Source organism: Papilio polytes, unplaced genomic scaffold (assembly GCF_000836215.1).
Source record: "Papilio polytes unplaced genomic scaffold, Ppol_1.0 DF823935.1, whole genome shotgun sequence".
Lineage (NCBI taxonomy): Eukaryota > Metazoa > Arthropoda > Insecta > Lepidoptera > Papilionidae > Papilio > Papilio polytes.
This window is the reverse complement of record NW_013525269.1, coordinates 1,663,879-1,680,651: the sequence shown is the minus strand read 5'-3', so window position 1 is coordinate 1,680,651 and position 16,773 is coordinate 1,663,879. Positions and strand designations below refer to the sequence as shown.

Genomic DNA, 16,773 nt, shown 5'->3' with positions numbered 1-16,773 from the left:
TGTTAAGTATTAATTCGTAATTGTAAATAATGTTACATTTTTAATAAAAATGCATTTATTAATAGTATTTATCAATTAGCCATAATTAGAAGAAATTTTTAATTGAAGAAATTGTTTAAAAAAAACAAATTTGAAAAATTTTGTATTATGAAATAAATATTTTTCTATGTTCCAATTGCCTTTTTTACTTTATTTCTTGTTGTAATGGTACATGGCGGGATTCGAACTCAAGACCTTGTAGATTACAAGTCAAGTGCTTAAGCTACTGAGCCACCGACGCTACAATATTTCAATACATACAAAAATACAAATATTTCTTTATAATATTAGTATGGAACATTAAAAAAAAACGAATTTAAATATGAAAAGAAATCATTTATTGGTAAGTTTACAATGTTCACTTCATGTGTATCATGTGAGCGAGCGACCAGTTCTGTCCGATCTCCGTGGGCTCCTCGACGCGCACGCCGGCTGACGTCACCACGCCCAGCTGGTAGCGCGGGAACGAGCGCGCGTCGCGGTAGTACAACACTTCCATACATTTACGGGCTAATGCTCTGCAAAATATTCGTAAGTATAAATTAACTTCCCCTCATAGCACATTATCACTTAGCTTTCGCCCGCGAATCTATACACGTGGAATTGTGTGTTCTTCCAGACTAAGATCTACATGTCAGCCAAATTTCATCGAGATCTGTTCAGCACTTTCAGCTAGAAACTTTCTCATTTATAATATTACTAACCACCTATTAGATCAATCAAATTTGATTTGATAATTACTGAAAAAGTGTGAGATTGTTGGATTGTCTACATTACAGAAAGTAGTTTTAAATATATCAAACGCCACTAAACCTTACCAGTAAAAAAATTGCAAAATGTTCAAGAATTTACATTATCTTAATGCTACCATAATAGAGTTAAAGACTGACGAATGACGAAAACAGACAAATTTTATCGCCGGTAGCAAATTTTAAGTTGTAGATAACAAAACAAAATTTATGTTTTAAGACATAATAGAATGACATACTTAGCTGATTCCTCATTCAACGGTCCCTTGTCAAGTACATCACGCAGCAAAGGTGTTGCCATGTACGCGCCCATGCCGGTCGCAATCGCAGCATCTTCATATGCTGTTCCCAACTTGTCCACTGCTCCGAGGAATGGCTCACCATCCTACATACAAAATTAGGATTAACATTATATTGCATACTGGCTATTATTCACATTTAATTAATAAATATATTATAAAATAAAGCCTATGTTACTCAGTGGTAATGTTTTTTATTGGTGTAAAAATTTTGTCTTGTCTACTAGCCCTTACAACTATGCTAATGGTCACCCACAATTTATTTTATCATTTGATTTAAAATAAAAAGTAGACTACAATGTTCACATTTTCATCAACTTCCTTCCTGTAAAATTCCCGTCAAAATCAGACCAGTTGTTCCATTGATTAGCCAAAACAAACACAGCTTTGAACAGAAATTGAAACTTTAACAAAGGACATTGCATATTATCATAGAAATGAATACAATAATTACCTGAATACCAGCGACAACATAGTTGCTCCACAAAGGATCCATCTTGCTGCGCTTGTTGTAGAGAACTCTTGTGAGCCAGCAGTGAAGGGATTTGGGCTTCAGCTGCAGACCATCTCCAACACAATGCTCATCAATACTGAGGAACAGTACATTGACTATTATTGGAATTTAAAATGATACATCTCTAAATGAATATTACAAGGGTGGAAATCTAAAATAATATTCAACTTTCAGGGTGCAGGATGTCAAACAAAAAATTGTAGTGGCACTGTGTTCACAAGGCATGGATCACAAAGAACCATTTAACTGGAACATTTGTAGTATGTTAGAAGAGTTTAACAATAGTTTACAAGTTATGCATTAAAAATGTTGTACTCACATTTTCTGCTCAATGATATCTCTCAGATATTGATAATCAGCGTAATCTCCACCAGAACCAAGAAGAATAAGATCATTGACCTTTAATACACGGGGACAATCTCTAAATCTGGCGAGAGAGCCATAAGATCCGAGGGTATCGGCCGCAATTACACATCCTTTATCAAATTTTATGCCAATTACAGTAGTGGTTGTGGTTATAGGAGCTGCTGAGCTGAAACAATCAAATCAGATGTTAATTAAAAAAAAATTAAATCAAGCATAATCATTAACATCAGTGATTGTTCTTACTGGGCTCTGAAATCCTGGTTAGTGTGGCTCGAAGGTCCGTGATTTGAATTTCCAGGGAAATTATAGAAAGCACCTGGAGATGGTCCATTTTGCCATAACGGCGAAGGGCTTATCATATCACCCATGAAAGCCATTGTTATATATTTAGCTGGAATTAATGAAACGTTAAATTAAAAAGTTTTCTAACAAATTTTTGTATTGTAATGACAAATGACAAGCGGCATTGAAATATGACAATTAAACTCACAGAGTATATACAATTGAGAATATTACGAGAATGACCATCACTTTTTGGCTCGTATAATAATTAGCATGTAAAAGATAAACAAAAACCTATGAAAAAAGAAAAACCTAATTCTCGTTTCCTTTTCAAGGTTGCGTTTAAACCACCCATATAAAAAATATTAAATACCCATATATAAAATTGTGAAAAGACCAGAAACCTCCTTGCAAAATATAATTTTAAAACATATAAAATAAAACAAAACCCGTATTCGCTCGTAAAAATAAAAACCAATGCTATTTCTTGTTTCAATTAATATTTGCAAAACTCATTTCCATTAAATATTTTAAGTGACAACTTGAAGTCAACTTCAGCATAAAAATTGGGAGAATTATTATGTTTTAATTGGTAACACAGAATGCTAACTTCATCTCTATCGCGATCCTTTTGAATCCCTCTTTTAAAAAGTGACACAACAAAATGTCTAAGAGAGGTTTGTGAATTATAAAATATCCGTTGTAATCAGTCCCATATTATAGAAAATTACAATTTAAGATGTTGAGACTATATCCCAATGTGTTCGTAGTCTATAATGCGCGTTTATTTTTGGTATCTAAATGTTTTCTTCGTACTAAAAGTGTTGTAGTGAACGATGTTAAAGTGTGCATATTTTTTGTTTTTAAGGACGTGGTGGTTCCGCGGGAGCGAAGTTCCGTATCTCACTGGGTTTACCAGTGGGTGCCGTTATAAACTGCGCCGACAACACAGGTAAATCTTTCTACTTGTTTGTATTCATAACCTATAATTACTACTGAAGTGACTGAACACACCGATGATGATCAAATATACGTTATTTTATGAAATTCAATGATTTCTTCCTTGGCTGTGTCTGAGGTTGTTCAGTCTGCAAAACTATAGTTTCAATAATAAACACATGTTCACATACATGCTCGAGAGTAATTTAACAAAAATGTCATTAACAATTTATGTATATGAAACAATTTTTGAATATGTTATTTATTCAAATACTATTAAATTAATGTAATATTTCTAACACAAAGGAAATAAAACGGATAAATCCTTTACCCGTTTTATTTCTTTTTGCAACTTACCCTGTCATAAAATTGTAAACATGTGTTTTTATTACAGGAGCAAAGAACCTCTATGTGATTGCTGTGCAAGGTATCAAGGGTCGCCTGAACAGGCTCCCAGCTGCTGGCTCTGGTGACATGATTGTAGCCACCGTCAAGAAAGGCAAACCTGAACTCAGGAAAAAGGTAAGCTTAAAGATAACTATATTTGTATGAAAGATCTACATAATTTGTGTACTGTCAAACTAGCGTGTATCTGGTTTAGAATATATGTACTTTATATCAATTCGTCTATAGTCTATTATATATTCGTAATTAGTCTAAATAATAGTCTAGATTTTTATGTCTAACTTTGTGACAACAATTACCAACAGGTTCAATAAAGAAAATTAAGGTTATCTGACAGGGGTTACAAATCTTTACATTAACATGCCATTTTACTTAGGAAATGATTCAAGTGGTCATAGATGTGCCATCAAACAATTTTGACTTAATGACTATTGGATGTAATCCATAGCATAGTAATATCTTTATTTGTAGTTATAATGAATATTGTGGTTAGTGAAATGGACAAAATATTGTGCCATTGGTTCACCACCCCTTATCTATATTGATCATAACTAAATCAGTAACATGATGATATGCCAAAGGTTTCGCTATATATTTATAACCTGAACCTCCCTAAAAGGTCTGTAGATATACCTTGGCTGACTGAAGTGACAATGTCCAAACATTTTTTACCATTTCAGTAACTTGTATCTGCAGTAACGCATTTTTTACATTATTTCAGGTAATGCCTGCAGTGGTCATCAGGCAACGGAAACCGTTTAGAAGGCGGGATGGAATTTTCATATATTTCGAAGACAATGCCGGCGTCATAGTAAACAACAAAGGAGAAATGAAAGGCTCAGCCATCACCGGACCTGTAGCCAAAGAGTGCGCTGATCTGTGGCCCCGTATTGCCTCAAATGCAAGCTCAATAGCTTGAGTATAATATAAACTTAAGAAAAGTTACAAATCTTTTATTTTTTCCCTTTAAAAACAATTTATAATCTAACAACAAAAAGTCAATCACCTGTCAACATTTACGAATGTCAGTGACATTGTGGAGTGTTAAAAATTAAACATTTGGATAAAGAAATAAATATGAACATGTAGGAATGAATAGGTTTAATCATTTTTACTGAAAGGTCATGCTTGCATCTTATTTTATCTAAATCCTTTTGCCTCAATAATCTATGAAGTTGACAATTTAGTAATTCAGTTTAGTGCTCTCCAAAATATGCAAAGAGCACATTTTCTTTTTCATATTTCAAAATTCATCAACCTCCTCTTGCATGTTTTATACATTGTAAATTGACCATTAAGTTTAGCTTCTCACCTTATTTCTAACATGAATGAAATAAAACAAAATGTATAGAAAGACTTATTTATATTTCCTTATGCCTAAGTAATAGACATTACATAGAGTTATGCAAAGCACTTCGGTGTTATGCTATATATAAAGCTATAAGAAAACAAATATTTTCTTTTAAAGAAAATTATTAACTAAAGCACAATATTTGTTCATATCTAATACATTTTAGTTTTATATCTGCTATATTCCCATTTGATGTTATGGTCTATTAATGTAACAGACAATTGGATTTAAAACATAATTCAAAAGTTCCAACAAATAATTAGTGCAATACATAACTCAGATGTTTATTTTTAATGAATACAAGTTTTTTATCGCCTCTTCTTGTGGGTTTTGGTTGGTCCTTTAACAAAACACCAGTCAACTGAGATTGATTGACCCAAGATATCTGCACCATCTAGTGACTCACGGGCACTCTGAAAATTATTAAAGTTTTTTAACTATTGGTTTATCAAATAAGAAAGTAGTTAATCATAATCAGTACAATAAAAAGTTCAGTGCCCCTAATTTAGGGATGTAGTCATCCATACATTGGCTAAAGCCTAGTGACTTGTCAATTATGCTGGCTGTCTGTGTTTGTAAACTTCACTTAATACGCTAAATTTCCTTGCAAATATATGCAATTTGTATCACAATGTTACCTTACCATAAAAGTGTTGGATAAATTTTCATATGAAATTCGAATAACACACAAGGCAAGTAACAAATCTGGACATATACAGATTATGGTCTGGTCTAAGCACTAACTGTGCCACCAATAGTATGTAGTAGGTACTCAAAGAATTAAATCTTACCGCAGCTTGTTTGTATGTTTCATATTCCACTAAAGCATATCCCTTTAAGAATCCAGTGCGGCGATCCAAATTTAAATGTATATTTTTGATCTCACCAAACTCTGAAAACTGGTTCTGAAAGAAAGTATACTTTTGTAACAGACTATTTTTATTCTTTACCATAAATGGCATAAACACATACTAATTTATAACATGTTTCTTGAAAAGTTCTTTGTGAAAGACTATATTTTTAAAAAACATTTCCTACCTGTATGTCTTCTTCTTGTGCTTCTTCATGAACATTGCTGACAAACAAAATCCAACCCTCAACTGATCTCTGTGGACCTGGGGTATTACCATCACCATCAGGGGCCAAACTATCATATCTAAAAAAAAAACAGACAAATTCTGTACCTCCTTCTTTTAGGAAGTTAGTCAATAAGAGTACAAGAATATAAATAGATCATATTATTATATGAATAACCATATTGGGTATTTTCTTCTTACCTTCCCCTATTTCCGCGCTCTACTGCACCACCGCCACCGCCTTCGTTGCCAAATCCACGACCTTTACGTTTTCGCGCCTTCTCTTTAAGTCTTGCAATTCCCTCTACAACAAATGATACAAACAATCAAACCTAAATTGAAACAGTTATAAAATTATAACTTATTTAGCGAGAAAGCAATGTATTTTATTTATGACGCTACGTACGTTCACCGTCTTCGTCAACCTCAAATTCTTCGGAATTTTCAATGTCCAATACATCAGCCATGGTAGATTAATACAACACTATTAGCGAATGGATGTTATTTTAGGTGATCTATTTAGAATAAGTACTGTTAATTAAATGTGTAATACTTTCCAATATTTATATTTCAACTATAAAACACCTTTTGCAAACGATGCGCAATATGTCAAACAATTACATCAAAGAGTTGTTATTGTGAGTTGAACAAGATTGAAGACAAAGAGTACAAAGTTAACTGTTTTGAAAAATATTTTGTGAAGAAAGTAGAAAAAATATCACTCTTATTAAAATTCTGTCATTGTTCATTACGAAAATTAAAAATGCCAAGTGTGATGACATATTTCAAATGATTATTTAAAATTATTACAGTATTTCGCTATTTTTTTTAATTTAATTACTTGAAACATTGTTAAAATGTTGGACAGTACAAAACCAGAAGTGAATAAAATAAAACATATTGAGTATCTTTGTTCGGATTTAGGTCTTAGATCTCCACCAACTGTAAGGTCGTCTTCTTCAAATTTAAAGGTTGACCAAGTTATAATTGAAAGATACACTGAATTTATTCAATCAAAATCCACTCTGTTGACAAATGTAACAAACGAACCTACAGAAAGATCCTTTGACTACTTTGATGAAGAGTTTGCTTTTGGAATCAATTTACTGAACAATAATGTCTCTTGTGTTGGGAATAACATGACTAAACTTATTCAAATGGGTACGAATATGGTATTTATTTTATTACAGTATTCTTTCTTTAGTTATTTTTACAAAGTTAGTAGGTAAAGTAAGAGGAAAACTAGTCTAGCAAATGTGAAACACAACAGTAGTGACAATTTTGTTTCAGAGATTTTATAGGATTTTGGGTATTCAAATACCTCATAAATACAGAAGATTGCAATGCTAATTTTTTCATGGTTATCATTTATATTTTTTACATTTACAACCTTCATTCAAACTCTACAACCATCGATATTTGTCATAATCTATCAATTAAAAAAATGACAGCACATGTCATGTGTTTTAAAAATTATTGAAATTGAGTTCAAATTTGAATTAGAGTTTTTGATTTCACATCTCCATTCTCCATTCGAAATAGTATAGTATAAATTGGTAATTAAGGAATGCCCGAGATGTCTCTTCAGGAGTCCATTCTGACTTCACTCAATGGTAATAAAGTACATTTCTTATAACATGAAAGTTTGTTTTACAATAAGTTACATAATTAAAGTATTTTCTATTTTTATTCGCCGTTTACACCGCTATCGCTTAATTATAGATGCAGGGTGCCCTATATCTCTGTGAGTGCTAAGCTTACATCATTATCTCCACCTTATTTGCGTCCTGAAGTGTGAAAATGGACGGCGACCCATTTGTATTTGGTATTCAGAATTCACAGATTTGCGTGTGATTTTAAACCATAGTAGCATAGTCCCTTTGCTACTGGAGAATTATAACACATAGGAAATAATTTATTGCCTTGGAAAGTGTTTGTTTTTGTTATAACCTAAAATAAAATCATTCCCTCTTTGAATCCAGGCTTTGTTAGAACTGTTTACTGGATCTTAACAAGTTATATAAAAAAAACTGGAATATAAAAGTGATGTTTACTGTGGTACTTATAAAAAAACTTAAATATATTTTTCTGTTAAAAATCTATTTATGACAAGATTATTACAGAGTTTATAGTTAGTTTAATATTGCTGTGTTTGTGTTACCATTTAAATAAATTGATTTTTCAATTGTCATTTCCTGTGGCCTAAATGGCCTGACCAACCTAGAAGAAAATGTTCTCATTTCTATAGAACTCTGCTCGGATTGACAAAATAGTGTAGAGTTGGGTTTTTAGTGTTTTCTTAAATTAAGTATTGCTTGTTTATGTATATAACATATAATATGTTCTAATTTTATTAATAATGGATTTAAAAATGTTAAATCTTGTCATTACAGCTCAGGAGCCATGGCCCGACAATGTCAAACTATTTCAGCCATATGAAGTTGAACAAATTTTGCTGCCTGATAATGCTAGTTGTCTTGCAGTACAAGCATTTTTAAAGGTACAAAGATGTTTAAATAAGAATTTAAGAAAGCACTACTAAGAGTGCAAATGTTAGCTTATAGTAGTTTTTGGTAAACAGTTTTGAGAAAATGTATGATTTCAGGCAATATTATTTTGATTACTTATTAAATAATGCATCTGTAACTTTTAACTTGTTAAATAAGGTGCCCTTTTGTTCAGTTACCCTTTGATTAAAAAAAATCTATAACAAATGTGACCACACTGACCTCTATAAATGGACAGTCTATAAAGAGTGGTATTTTGGGTCTATTTGTTTTACATAATTTTGGCTCTGACATTATCATTGGGGAGGATTCTAACTAATATTTGAGTTGATGAGATTTAGAATTAATTCTCACCTTTCCATTTATAGAGATTAGTGGATTTTTAGATGTGTTCTATCTATTAATAATTTATTTACAGATGTGCAATCTTCCGTTTGAAGTGGAGATGCGTTGGAATGCGGAATTCATGTCGCCGTCTGGCCGAGTACCCTTTATAAAGTGTGGCGCGTTTGTTGTGTCCGAGTTGGAACCTATTGTACAGTTTGCGGCCAATAAAGGTGTAACACTATGTGGTCGTTTGTCTACCGAGGAGAAGGCTGAGATGAGGGCATATATGAGTCTCATCACAAATGTCCTTGTTAATGCTGAGGTATTTTTAAATTTTTTCATAAGTAGACAAATGTTTACAAGTTAGATGATTTGATTTATTTGTTCTCTAACTACTATTTGGCGGCATTTACTCGACTGCATGAATATGTATACATTTACATAACTAAAAACTTGTAGAAGCTTTCGGTTTTAAAAATACAAAAAAAATCTTAAATGCTGTAAGCATGTGTTAATACAGAATATGGATGGATACACCTATGCACATTTGAAACTAGCTGTTCTCGTGCGGCTTCGTTCGTATAAAATTATAAGAACTTTATGTTATTATCTAAATTTTCAATTGCAAATGTCAAAATTACTTTATCTTGCTTTTTTATGTTGGCAGCTTGATGTTTATGATCCTTTTCCCACTAGAAGTTCTTTTTTCCAATTTATTTACCATCTAAATTTAATAGCGTAAAAATGTATAGCCTAAATCATGCCAAAAGTGTGTTGCTTTTTATTAAAGATAGAATTAATCAAAGATATGCTGTGAATGTGGCCACAAAATAGTGTGTGTTTACGCTTTATTATATTATTGTTAGTATAAAAGTATAGATATAGATTGAAGGTGTTTACAAGGTTCTGAAGCTTTGTAAATGTATTTGTGCAGCTGACTGTACTATATCTTGAAGTCAGTACTAATAGATCTAAGGTATATGTTACGATGTGTAAAAATGTTTATTACATGTCCCACAGCTGTACATTTCATGGGTGGATAATGACACATTCAATGCGGTGACACGTGTACGGAATGCCTCTGTCTACCCGTGGCCATTAGGCTGGCTGCAGACTCGGTCAAAGAGGAATACCATTATAAAACGATTGAAAGCATTGCACTGGTATGACAAGACTTTGGACCAAGTTTTAGCTGATGTAAGTGATTTATAGTGTACTGTTGCTCCTGACTTTGTTCGCGCGGGATTTAAAAATAATTTTAATTAATATTGCCAAGCAAATATGAGCTAATATTTGTTTATACTGTTTATTACTATGTTTGACTATACCGCGTTTATTTGTAAGGATGTATGTCTTTAAGTATTAACATAGTTTACTAATGTTGAAAGTATTTTTGAAATTGGCTTAGTAGATTTGAGTTTTCCTCTGCATTTGCTTCAAGTGTTAAAATTTTACCACTGTTTCAGGTTGAACAGTGTTGTAATTCTTTGAGTCAACGTCTCGGTGAACGGGACTACTTCTTCGGAACGTAAGTGTTAACTTAAATTAAATACTTATTATTAACTTTGATTAAATCTTCATATCCAGGACATAAAACTAGGAAAGAAAAAAAACGATTTCAGATGGGAACTAATGGGAGTAGTCTATGTTTCCTTATTACTTTTTATATGTTGTAAACTAAGCAACCAGTGGTTACACGTAAATCCTGTGAGTTTTTGTACCACCTATAGCATTTTTTTATTGTATTTTTATCAATTTATGTTTTTGTCTGATATAAAAAAACTGTCTTAGTTAAATTAGGTAGGTAAAGTTATTGTCATACATGAATTAATAACTTTCCTTTTCCCGTTTTACCTTTTCCCTTCAGTCCAACTCCTCTTGATGCTTTGGCATATGGTCATATCAGAGCACTCCTGTCCGCAATCGGCCCTAAAGCTATACATATGTTTAAACCCATAACAAGCTGTTTGCTCAAACATCTTATGAGAATGACTAATCTAACGCAATTACCATTAACGGTGAGTTAATTACCCTTATACTAATATAATAAAGCGTAAACACACACTTTGTGGCATAAGATGTCAGTAATCACAGGCTATTTTTGAATAATACTTTTTTTTAATAAAAAGCTTACGACACGCTTTAGGTCTATAAATTTTCACGTTATTAAACATGGGGCGTAAATAAACTAGACAAAACCTTCATATGGGAAAGGGACCATAAACTACAAGGTACCAACATTACGGAAGCAAGGTTATCATGGTAACGGTAATTTTGACATTTGCAATTTGAGAATTTGACAAATGTAAACAATTAAATAAAGTTTTTTATAATTTCATACGGATGAAGCCGTACGGGAACAGCTAGTTTACTAATAATATAAATGCGGAACTCAAGATGGATAGTTGGTAGAATCTACAGTACATCCATACATTCTAACAACACATTTTAAGACGGATCTAGATGAAATTTGACACAGATGTAGAATATAATCTGTATGAACACAAGCTACTAAGTTTTTGTATTAAATTTGTGCAGAATGGGGTCGTAGACAAAAAAATTTAAAATATTACCAACTACAAAATACTCAATCATTAGGGACATACTCAATTTCTGCGTATACCTCTGAATTAAGGGTCGTGAACTTAGTTGTAAATAGTCAGGGGTAACTCTACTAAAATGTATGATCCGCAGATCAGCTCACGGTTCACGTGTGACACCTGTTCATAGAGTTAGCGTTTCGAGATGCGAACTGCGAGTTATTATTCGGCTCACATTTATAGTACAACGCATTGAGCCGTAAGCTGACAAATTAATTGAGCCACAACTCAATAGTTCTGAACTGAATCCACAGAGCTGGTTTATAGATTCATGTTTTAGTTGTATTGTTTTTAATTTTGTCATTCAGCCACAAGAAGAGTATCTACTGAAGCAAGCGTCACGAATCTCGTTCCGTAGATCTCTGTCGCCGGAACCGAATATTGTTCGAAATAATATAAAACGTTCCAAGTTGTGCATCAAGAAATCGAATCGCGATATCACGGCCAATTCCAGAGATGTTTTTGGTTATTGCATTTGTAATTCATTAAGTATGTAGTTTAGTTTACAATCGATTGTCATTTGTTTAATCTTTAAAAATCATATTTAACTAAAATATTTTTTTCTATATGGCAACACTAATTTTAATACAGATTATCATACAGTCGTGTTGCCTTTTGTTTAAATATCCATCAACAATCTAATGTTTAAAATAGTTTTGGTTATTTGTGTTTTTAAATATGTAAGAGTTCTTATTTATTCAGGCTTCAAACCTTTTGCGTCAAAGCAAATCATAATAATGACGTCTAAAGAAGGGAGAGTCACTTGTAAATATGACGAACCTTGTAATTACCCGAACTATGATCATTATGAATTCCTTTATGAATTAGTTGATGATATTGTCAATAAAGCTGGGAAAATTATTGCTGAAAAGGAAATTATCCTTATGGAAAAGAATGATTTTGAAATTATCTCTGATTTAACTGAAGAATGTAATTACCTTGCAATGGATAATATCAATAATTACTTGGAAACGATTGAAGAGAATAATATGACGAATAAAACTTACTCGATAGATAATGGTGAAGATTTGATACAAGGAATTAATGAGGAAGATGTGATTGATGGGCTCGTGGCCGATAACCGTTTGACAAAAGTGGTTTCTAACGAAGGGGATTTAACTCAGTATAATGTTTTTACGAAATCCGATTATAGGTTAGTTAATATTATCAGTATCGACGTTATGGTAGAGTGAAGGCTCCCACCCAGGGCGTCAGGGCATCTTTCTTTTAGGGCACCGTAGAATTCTCGCCCAGGGCCTATTCTATGATCCGTGAATTATGATATCAAAATAGACGTTGTAAATGTTTTTTACTCTTTGATTTTTTTTGACAGTCAAAATAAGGTATACGAATATTTGGATACAATTAGGTGCGAAAGAAAATCGTCTGATACATCAATTAATACTCAGATCTGTCACTTGCAACTTGCGATACCAGGTTCGGATTTTTTTACTTTGTTTTTTTTTTGTACTTGGATATTTTTGTTGTAGTTGTAGTTTGTAGTTTAAACTGCGGAACGGATCTTGATGAAATTTAGTATAGTCTAGCTGTTGCTCGCAACTTCGCCTGGGTGAAAAAAAGTAGTAAAAGTTTAGGTCATGTTACTCACGGGTAACGTAGCTTTTTAATTGTGAACGAGTTTTTAAAATTGGACCAGTAGTTTAAAGGAACAAAAACAAGCCAATAACAGTAAAGAAGCTATATTGCTATGGTAACGGTTAGCCAATGGCAAAGGCTTTCGTTGGCATTTAAGTTTGAATATTAGAATTTTGATTTGAACAGAATGTAAATAATAAAGTTTCTATATCATGCGGATGAAGCCGTACGGTAATTTCTAATCAATCTAGTTTTTTTTAATTTACGATTAGAATTCGTTGTAAAAATAGTAAAAGGTAACTGTCAGTAATATTTCAGGTTCTAGACGTACGTCAATTAACAGTCCTTTGAACGAAGAGATGACATTAGATAATTTTATGGATTGTTTGAGCAAGAAGAACGTCATTGTTAGCGGCGGCGTTCATGTGGCGGAAGTCGATTAATTATTGGAACTTTAGAGTACAAAATAAGCTGCATTAAAAAAATCTTCACGTTCACACATGTTTTCCCGAATTTAATGAAATATTTGGTTTATGTCGAGATATATTGATATCGTGAATCATTGTTGTTTTTTCTTATTTTCAAATTCGAGTGTTAGTACTAACGATATTTGCAAATGTTTTTTTTTTAATAAATTTTTGGTTTCGAAAGTTAAGAAATTAATCTTTTTTATGCCTGTTGGTTTTTGAGGGTTTGACAAAACGTCACATCGTGTAAGTGTGTATATTCATGTTTACGTAATTTCTTTTAATTAATAATTTTTTGTATTTAGACATTCATTACGGTAATCAATTTTTAATTTTTACTATAACAACATTCCAATCCTTTATCTTCCTCTTCTCTTAAACCATGGGTTATTTAGCCATACATTTAGTTTAGTACTAGTTTACAATTTTATTTGGATAAAATATAGTCTGCTCTCTATAAATGGATAGGCTATAAGCCATAAGTTAAAGATGATTAGGCCATAGTCAACTACGATACACTACGGGTTAACATTACACATATCTTTTAATTTATTCGCCGTTATGTGCAGGTTGTGTCACTATGTTTTCCTTTACCGTAAGAAACTCGATATATATGTTCAGAGCAGCGCGGCTCTTTGGCTCCTTAACTGCGGCTCTGATCTACTCAAACTATCTAAGGTCATGCAAGCAGATTCGCATTACTAGAGCTAATTAAATGTAATAAAAGCTTACTAAACTAGCAGATTTGGCTTTCAATGTTTTAATTCGTGAATTTTGGCTAATATATTTGCCGACAACTGATTTATATTAATTATTATCAACAGTCCTACAGAGTTGGATGCTCTAGTGTTCGGCCACGTGTTTACGATAATAACGACGCGGCTGCCGTGCCGCAGGCTGGCGGACATCGTGCGGCGACACGACTCCTTGCTGGCGCTCGCTAAGCGCATCGACGAGCACTACTTCAAGCGGCCATAGCGTCACGTTTTCAAGGACATATCTACCGTATTTAGAAGTCCTTGAATCCCTTCCTATACACTTAGATTCGGATTTTACGCTTGGTTCACACTTGGACAGGCCAAAACTGGCATTGAATTCGCATAATACTAGTTGTCGCCAGTGTATTTTATGATTGCTATTGTCTAAATGTAAAAGCCAAGTGTGAACGAGGCGTCAAATAATGCCCATTTTATATTATACCAGAGCAGAAAAATCCAACGATGGATAAGTGGAGATTGTTGAGCCACACTGGAATGCATGGGTTATCATTGGATTGGTGTAATGTAAACTGGACTTTATTAACACTTGCGTTTCGATAACTGATGAAACGTCAATTATATTTGTAAAAGAAAATAAAGTTAAAAGATTGTTTTATAACTATCAGATGTGCAATTAATAACATCACAATCATTGTTGACCTAATGTTACTTAAATAATATTTAATTTTTTATTTAAATGTAGTTTTAAAAGTATAAGAGTAATAGTTTAGGTGTTTAAATAACATTGGTGAAAGTTTCTTTCTTAAATTGATTAAAATCTGTTGGTAAAGCTTTGCATTATTTTAAAGAAATAATGTCCACTAACAAATGTCTGTACAAAATTTCCTTTTCAAAGAGAAGTAAGGAAGTCTTGACAATGGTTGTATAAAGGAGGCTTAGCACGAAACTTTGCGAGAAAGAATTAGTAACGTCATCGGCGAAGTCTGTGTTTGTCAGTTTACTTTTTGCCTTTTATAGCGTCATAAGTTGTGTTGTCGTTACGAATACTTTTCGCAAATTTTCATGATAGACCCCAGTTTTTTGTCAGTGGTCATGCTTACTAGCAAGTGTAGATAAAATTCCTGTAGTGTTATAGAAGTAAGTATTACAGTTCGTCCACACAGATATTTTCCTAAAGCAAACTTATCTTAAAAAATGTCAATAAGTAATGTTCATATCAGGATATCAACATTAAAGTACCTAATTTCTACCTCGATTAATGTCCTCAGTTACATAACGTTTGTGATCATAATCTATACTATAATAAAGCGTAAACACACACTTTGTTGCTTAAGCTGTCAGCAATTGTAGCATATTTTTGAATAATTCTTTTTGAAATAATAAGTCCTACACTTACATCATGCTTTAGACTATGAATTTTCACGCCATTAAACATAGGGGTTAATATTTTGGATAAACATCCTAATGTGGGAAAGAGACCATAAGTTGCTGCCAACACCAAGAAAGCAAAATTGCCATAGTAAGGTAATTGGTATTTTGACATTTGCAATTAATTATTTGACACATGTAAACTATAAAATAACATTTTCATAAGTTGATGCGGATGAAGTCGCAGGGGAACAGCTAGTATTAACTATTTATGGAGTTTTCATTATTTAATTTTCTCAAAGTGTAACTAAATAGTACTGTTCATACATGTTTTCCGAATTTAATGAAATATTATTTGGTTTATGTCAAGATATATTGATATCGTGAATGATTGGTTTTTATTATTTTCAAATTCGAGTGTTAGTACTAAAGATATTTGCAAATGTTTTTTTTTAAATAGATTTTTTTTCTCGAAAGTTTTAATGTAAGCGGTATTGTAATTAGACATTTGTGTGGTTTTTGTGTAAAATGTTTGGTTTGGTTTTATGTAGCACAAATATTTTAAACTGAGTTTGAAGTATTTTTTTTTGTATGGTAAAAATGTTCATAGTTAGTTACGAATTGAATGTTATTGATAAATTAATAGTAGGTAATAATAGTTTGTAACAATTTAGTAGATATATCAAAGCATAATATGTATTTTGCTATAGATCAAGATGTTTTTATTCCATCTAACCTAGTGAAATAGATGTGTAAATTCTGAAATATTCAGATTTTCGAAAATATACTCAAAAGTTTTTTTTTTTTGTAAACCATGTAATTTATTCACATGAGGATAATATTGTATATTTTGCTATTTCAGTAATTTATTTGAAATTGCATTTAGTGTAAATATTGTATTTAATGAGCATTTGTTTATATTACGATTTTTGAAGTATCAATGGCGTTGTTTTGTTTGTAATTTAATTTTAATAAATTGTTTACTTTTACTTTTTTTCTCTTACTAATAAATCTAACGTGTGTTGGCAAAACTGAGAACAGGATTGAAAATTGTTCGATAAAACTGAACGTGTATAGCAGGCTTAAGAGTAACATAGCTTTTTGGTTCAAACGCTGTTTTAAATAAAAGAAAACCGTCTGTATATATGTTTATTTGGTTTCCATCACAA

The 16,773-nt window shown here is 32.2% G+C and overlaps 4 protein-coding genes across 7 annotated transcripts; 2 read left to right on the top strand and 2 right to left on the bottom strand.

Moving 5' to 3' along the window:
• Positions 1–352: 352 nt before the first annotated feature.
• On the bottom strand, positions 353–2,447 carry LOC106101828 (proteasome subunit beta type-4). Its single transcript, XM_013281166.1, has 5 exons — positions 2,211–2,447; positions 1,921–2,133; positions 1,542–1,677; positions 1,028–1,173; positions 353–557 (listed from the first exon to the last, which is right to left on the bottom strand). The coding sequence occupies exons 1-5, from the start codon at positions 2,342–2,344 to the stop codon at positions 398–400; spliced, it is 789 nt and encodes a 262-aa protein (XP_013136620.1). The 5' UTR covers positions 2,345–2,447; the 3' UTR covers positions 353–397.
• Positions 2,448–2,816: 369 nt separating this feature from the next.
• Positions 2,817–4,538, top strand: LOC106101911 (60S ribosomal protein L23). The gene is made up of 4 exons (XM_013281273.1): positions 2,817–2,926; positions 3,118–3,201; positions 3,583–3,710; positions 4,315–4,538. The coding sequence occupies exons 1-4, from the start codon at positions 2,914–2,916 to the stop codon at positions 4,510–4,512; spliced, it is 423 nt and encodes a 140-aa protein (XP_013136727.1). The 5' UTR covers positions 2,817–2,913; the 3' UTR covers positions 4,513–4,538.
• A 401-nt stretch (positions 4,539–4,939) lies between these two features.
• On the bottom strand, positions 4,940–6,643 carry LOC106101910 (RNA-binding protein 8A). The gene is made up of 5 exons (XM_013281272.1): positions 6,427–6,643; positions 6,222–6,324; positions 5,983–6,100; positions 5,736–5,849; positions 4,940–5,357 (listed from the first exon to the last, which is right to left on the bottom strand). The coding sequence occupies exons 1-5, from the start codon at positions 6,485–6,487 to the stop codon at positions 5,253–5,255; spliced, it is 501 nt and encodes a 166-aa protein (XP_013136726.1). The 5' UTR covers positions 6,488–6,643; the 3' UTR covers positions 4,940–5,252.
• Positions 6,644–6,805: 162 nt separating this feature from the next.
• LOC106101931 (metaxin-2) lies at positions 6,806–14,990 on the top strand. Of its 4 annotated transcripts, none has more exons than XM_013281313.1 (10): positions 6,806–7,181; positions 8,414–8,520; positions 8,946–9,176; positions 9,875–10,051; positions 10,321–10,382; positions 10,722–10,872; positions 11,763–11,919; positions 12,157–12,607; positions 12,788–12,891; positions 13,369–13,612. In XM_013281313.1, the coding sequence occupies exons 1-10, from the start codon at positions 6,878–6,880 to the stop codon at positions 13,491–13,493; spliced, it is 1,869 nt and encodes a 622-aa protein (XP_013136767.1). In that variant the 5' UTR covers positions 6,806–6,877; the 3' UTR covers positions 13,494–13,612. The 4 variants fall into 4 exon arrangements, with proteins under 4 accessions (XP_013136767.1, XP_013136766.1, XP_013136769.1 ...); XM_013281312.1 differs by having other exon boundaries at positions 11,763–11,943; XM_013281314.1 differs by lacking the exon at positions 6,806–7,181 and adding an exon at positions 7,453–7,633 and having other exon boundaries at positions 11,763–11,943.
• The last annotated feature ends 1,783 nt before the right edge of the window (positions 14,991–16,773 follow it).

Coding starts and splice junctions, on each gene's coding strand:
- LOC106101828 (XM_013281166.1), bottom strand. CDS start 2,344: ATGGCTTTCATGGGTGATATGATAAGCCCTTCGCCGTTATGGCAAAAT. Junction 1,678..1,920: donor GATATCATTGAGCAGAAAAT/GTGAGTACAACA, acceptor ACTGTTCCTCAG/TATTGATGAGCATTGTGTTG. Junction 1,174..1,541: donor ATGTTGTCGCTGGTATTCAG/GTAATTATTGTA, acceptor TTTTGTATGTAG/GATGGTGAGCCATTCCTCGG.
- LOC106101911 (XM_013281273.1), top strand. Junction 3,202..3,582: donor AAACTGCGCCGACAACACAG/GTAAATCTTTCT, acceptor TTTTTATTACAG/GAGCAAAGAACCTCTATGTG. Junction 3,711..4,314: donor AACCTGAACTCAGGAAAAAG/GTAAGCTTAAAG, acceptor ACATTATTTCAG/GTAATGCCTGCAGTGGTCAT.
- LOC106101910 (XM_013281272.1), bottom strand. CDS start 6,487: ATGGCTGATGTATTGGACATTGAAAATTCCGAAGAATTTGAGGTTGAC. Junction 6,101..6,221: donor GAGCGCGGAAATAGGGGAAG/GTAAGAAGAAAA, acceptor TTTTTTTTTTAG/ATATGATAGTTTGGCCCCTG. Junction 5,358..5,735: donor AAACATACAAACAAGCTGCG/GTAAGATTTAAT, acceptor AATAATTTTCAG/AGTGCCCGTGAGTCACTAGA.
- LOC106101931 (XM_013281312.1), top strand. CDS start 6,878: ATGTTGGACAGTACAAAACCAGAAGTGAATAAAATAAAACATATTGAG. Junction 10,873..11,762: donor TAACGCAATTACCATTAACG/GTGAGTTAATTA, acceptor TTTGTCATTCAG/CCACAAGAAGAGTATCTACT. Junction 12,892..13,368: donor CTTGCAACTTGCGATACCAG/GTTCGGATTTTT, acceptor GTAATATTTCAG/GTTCTAGACGTACGTCAATT.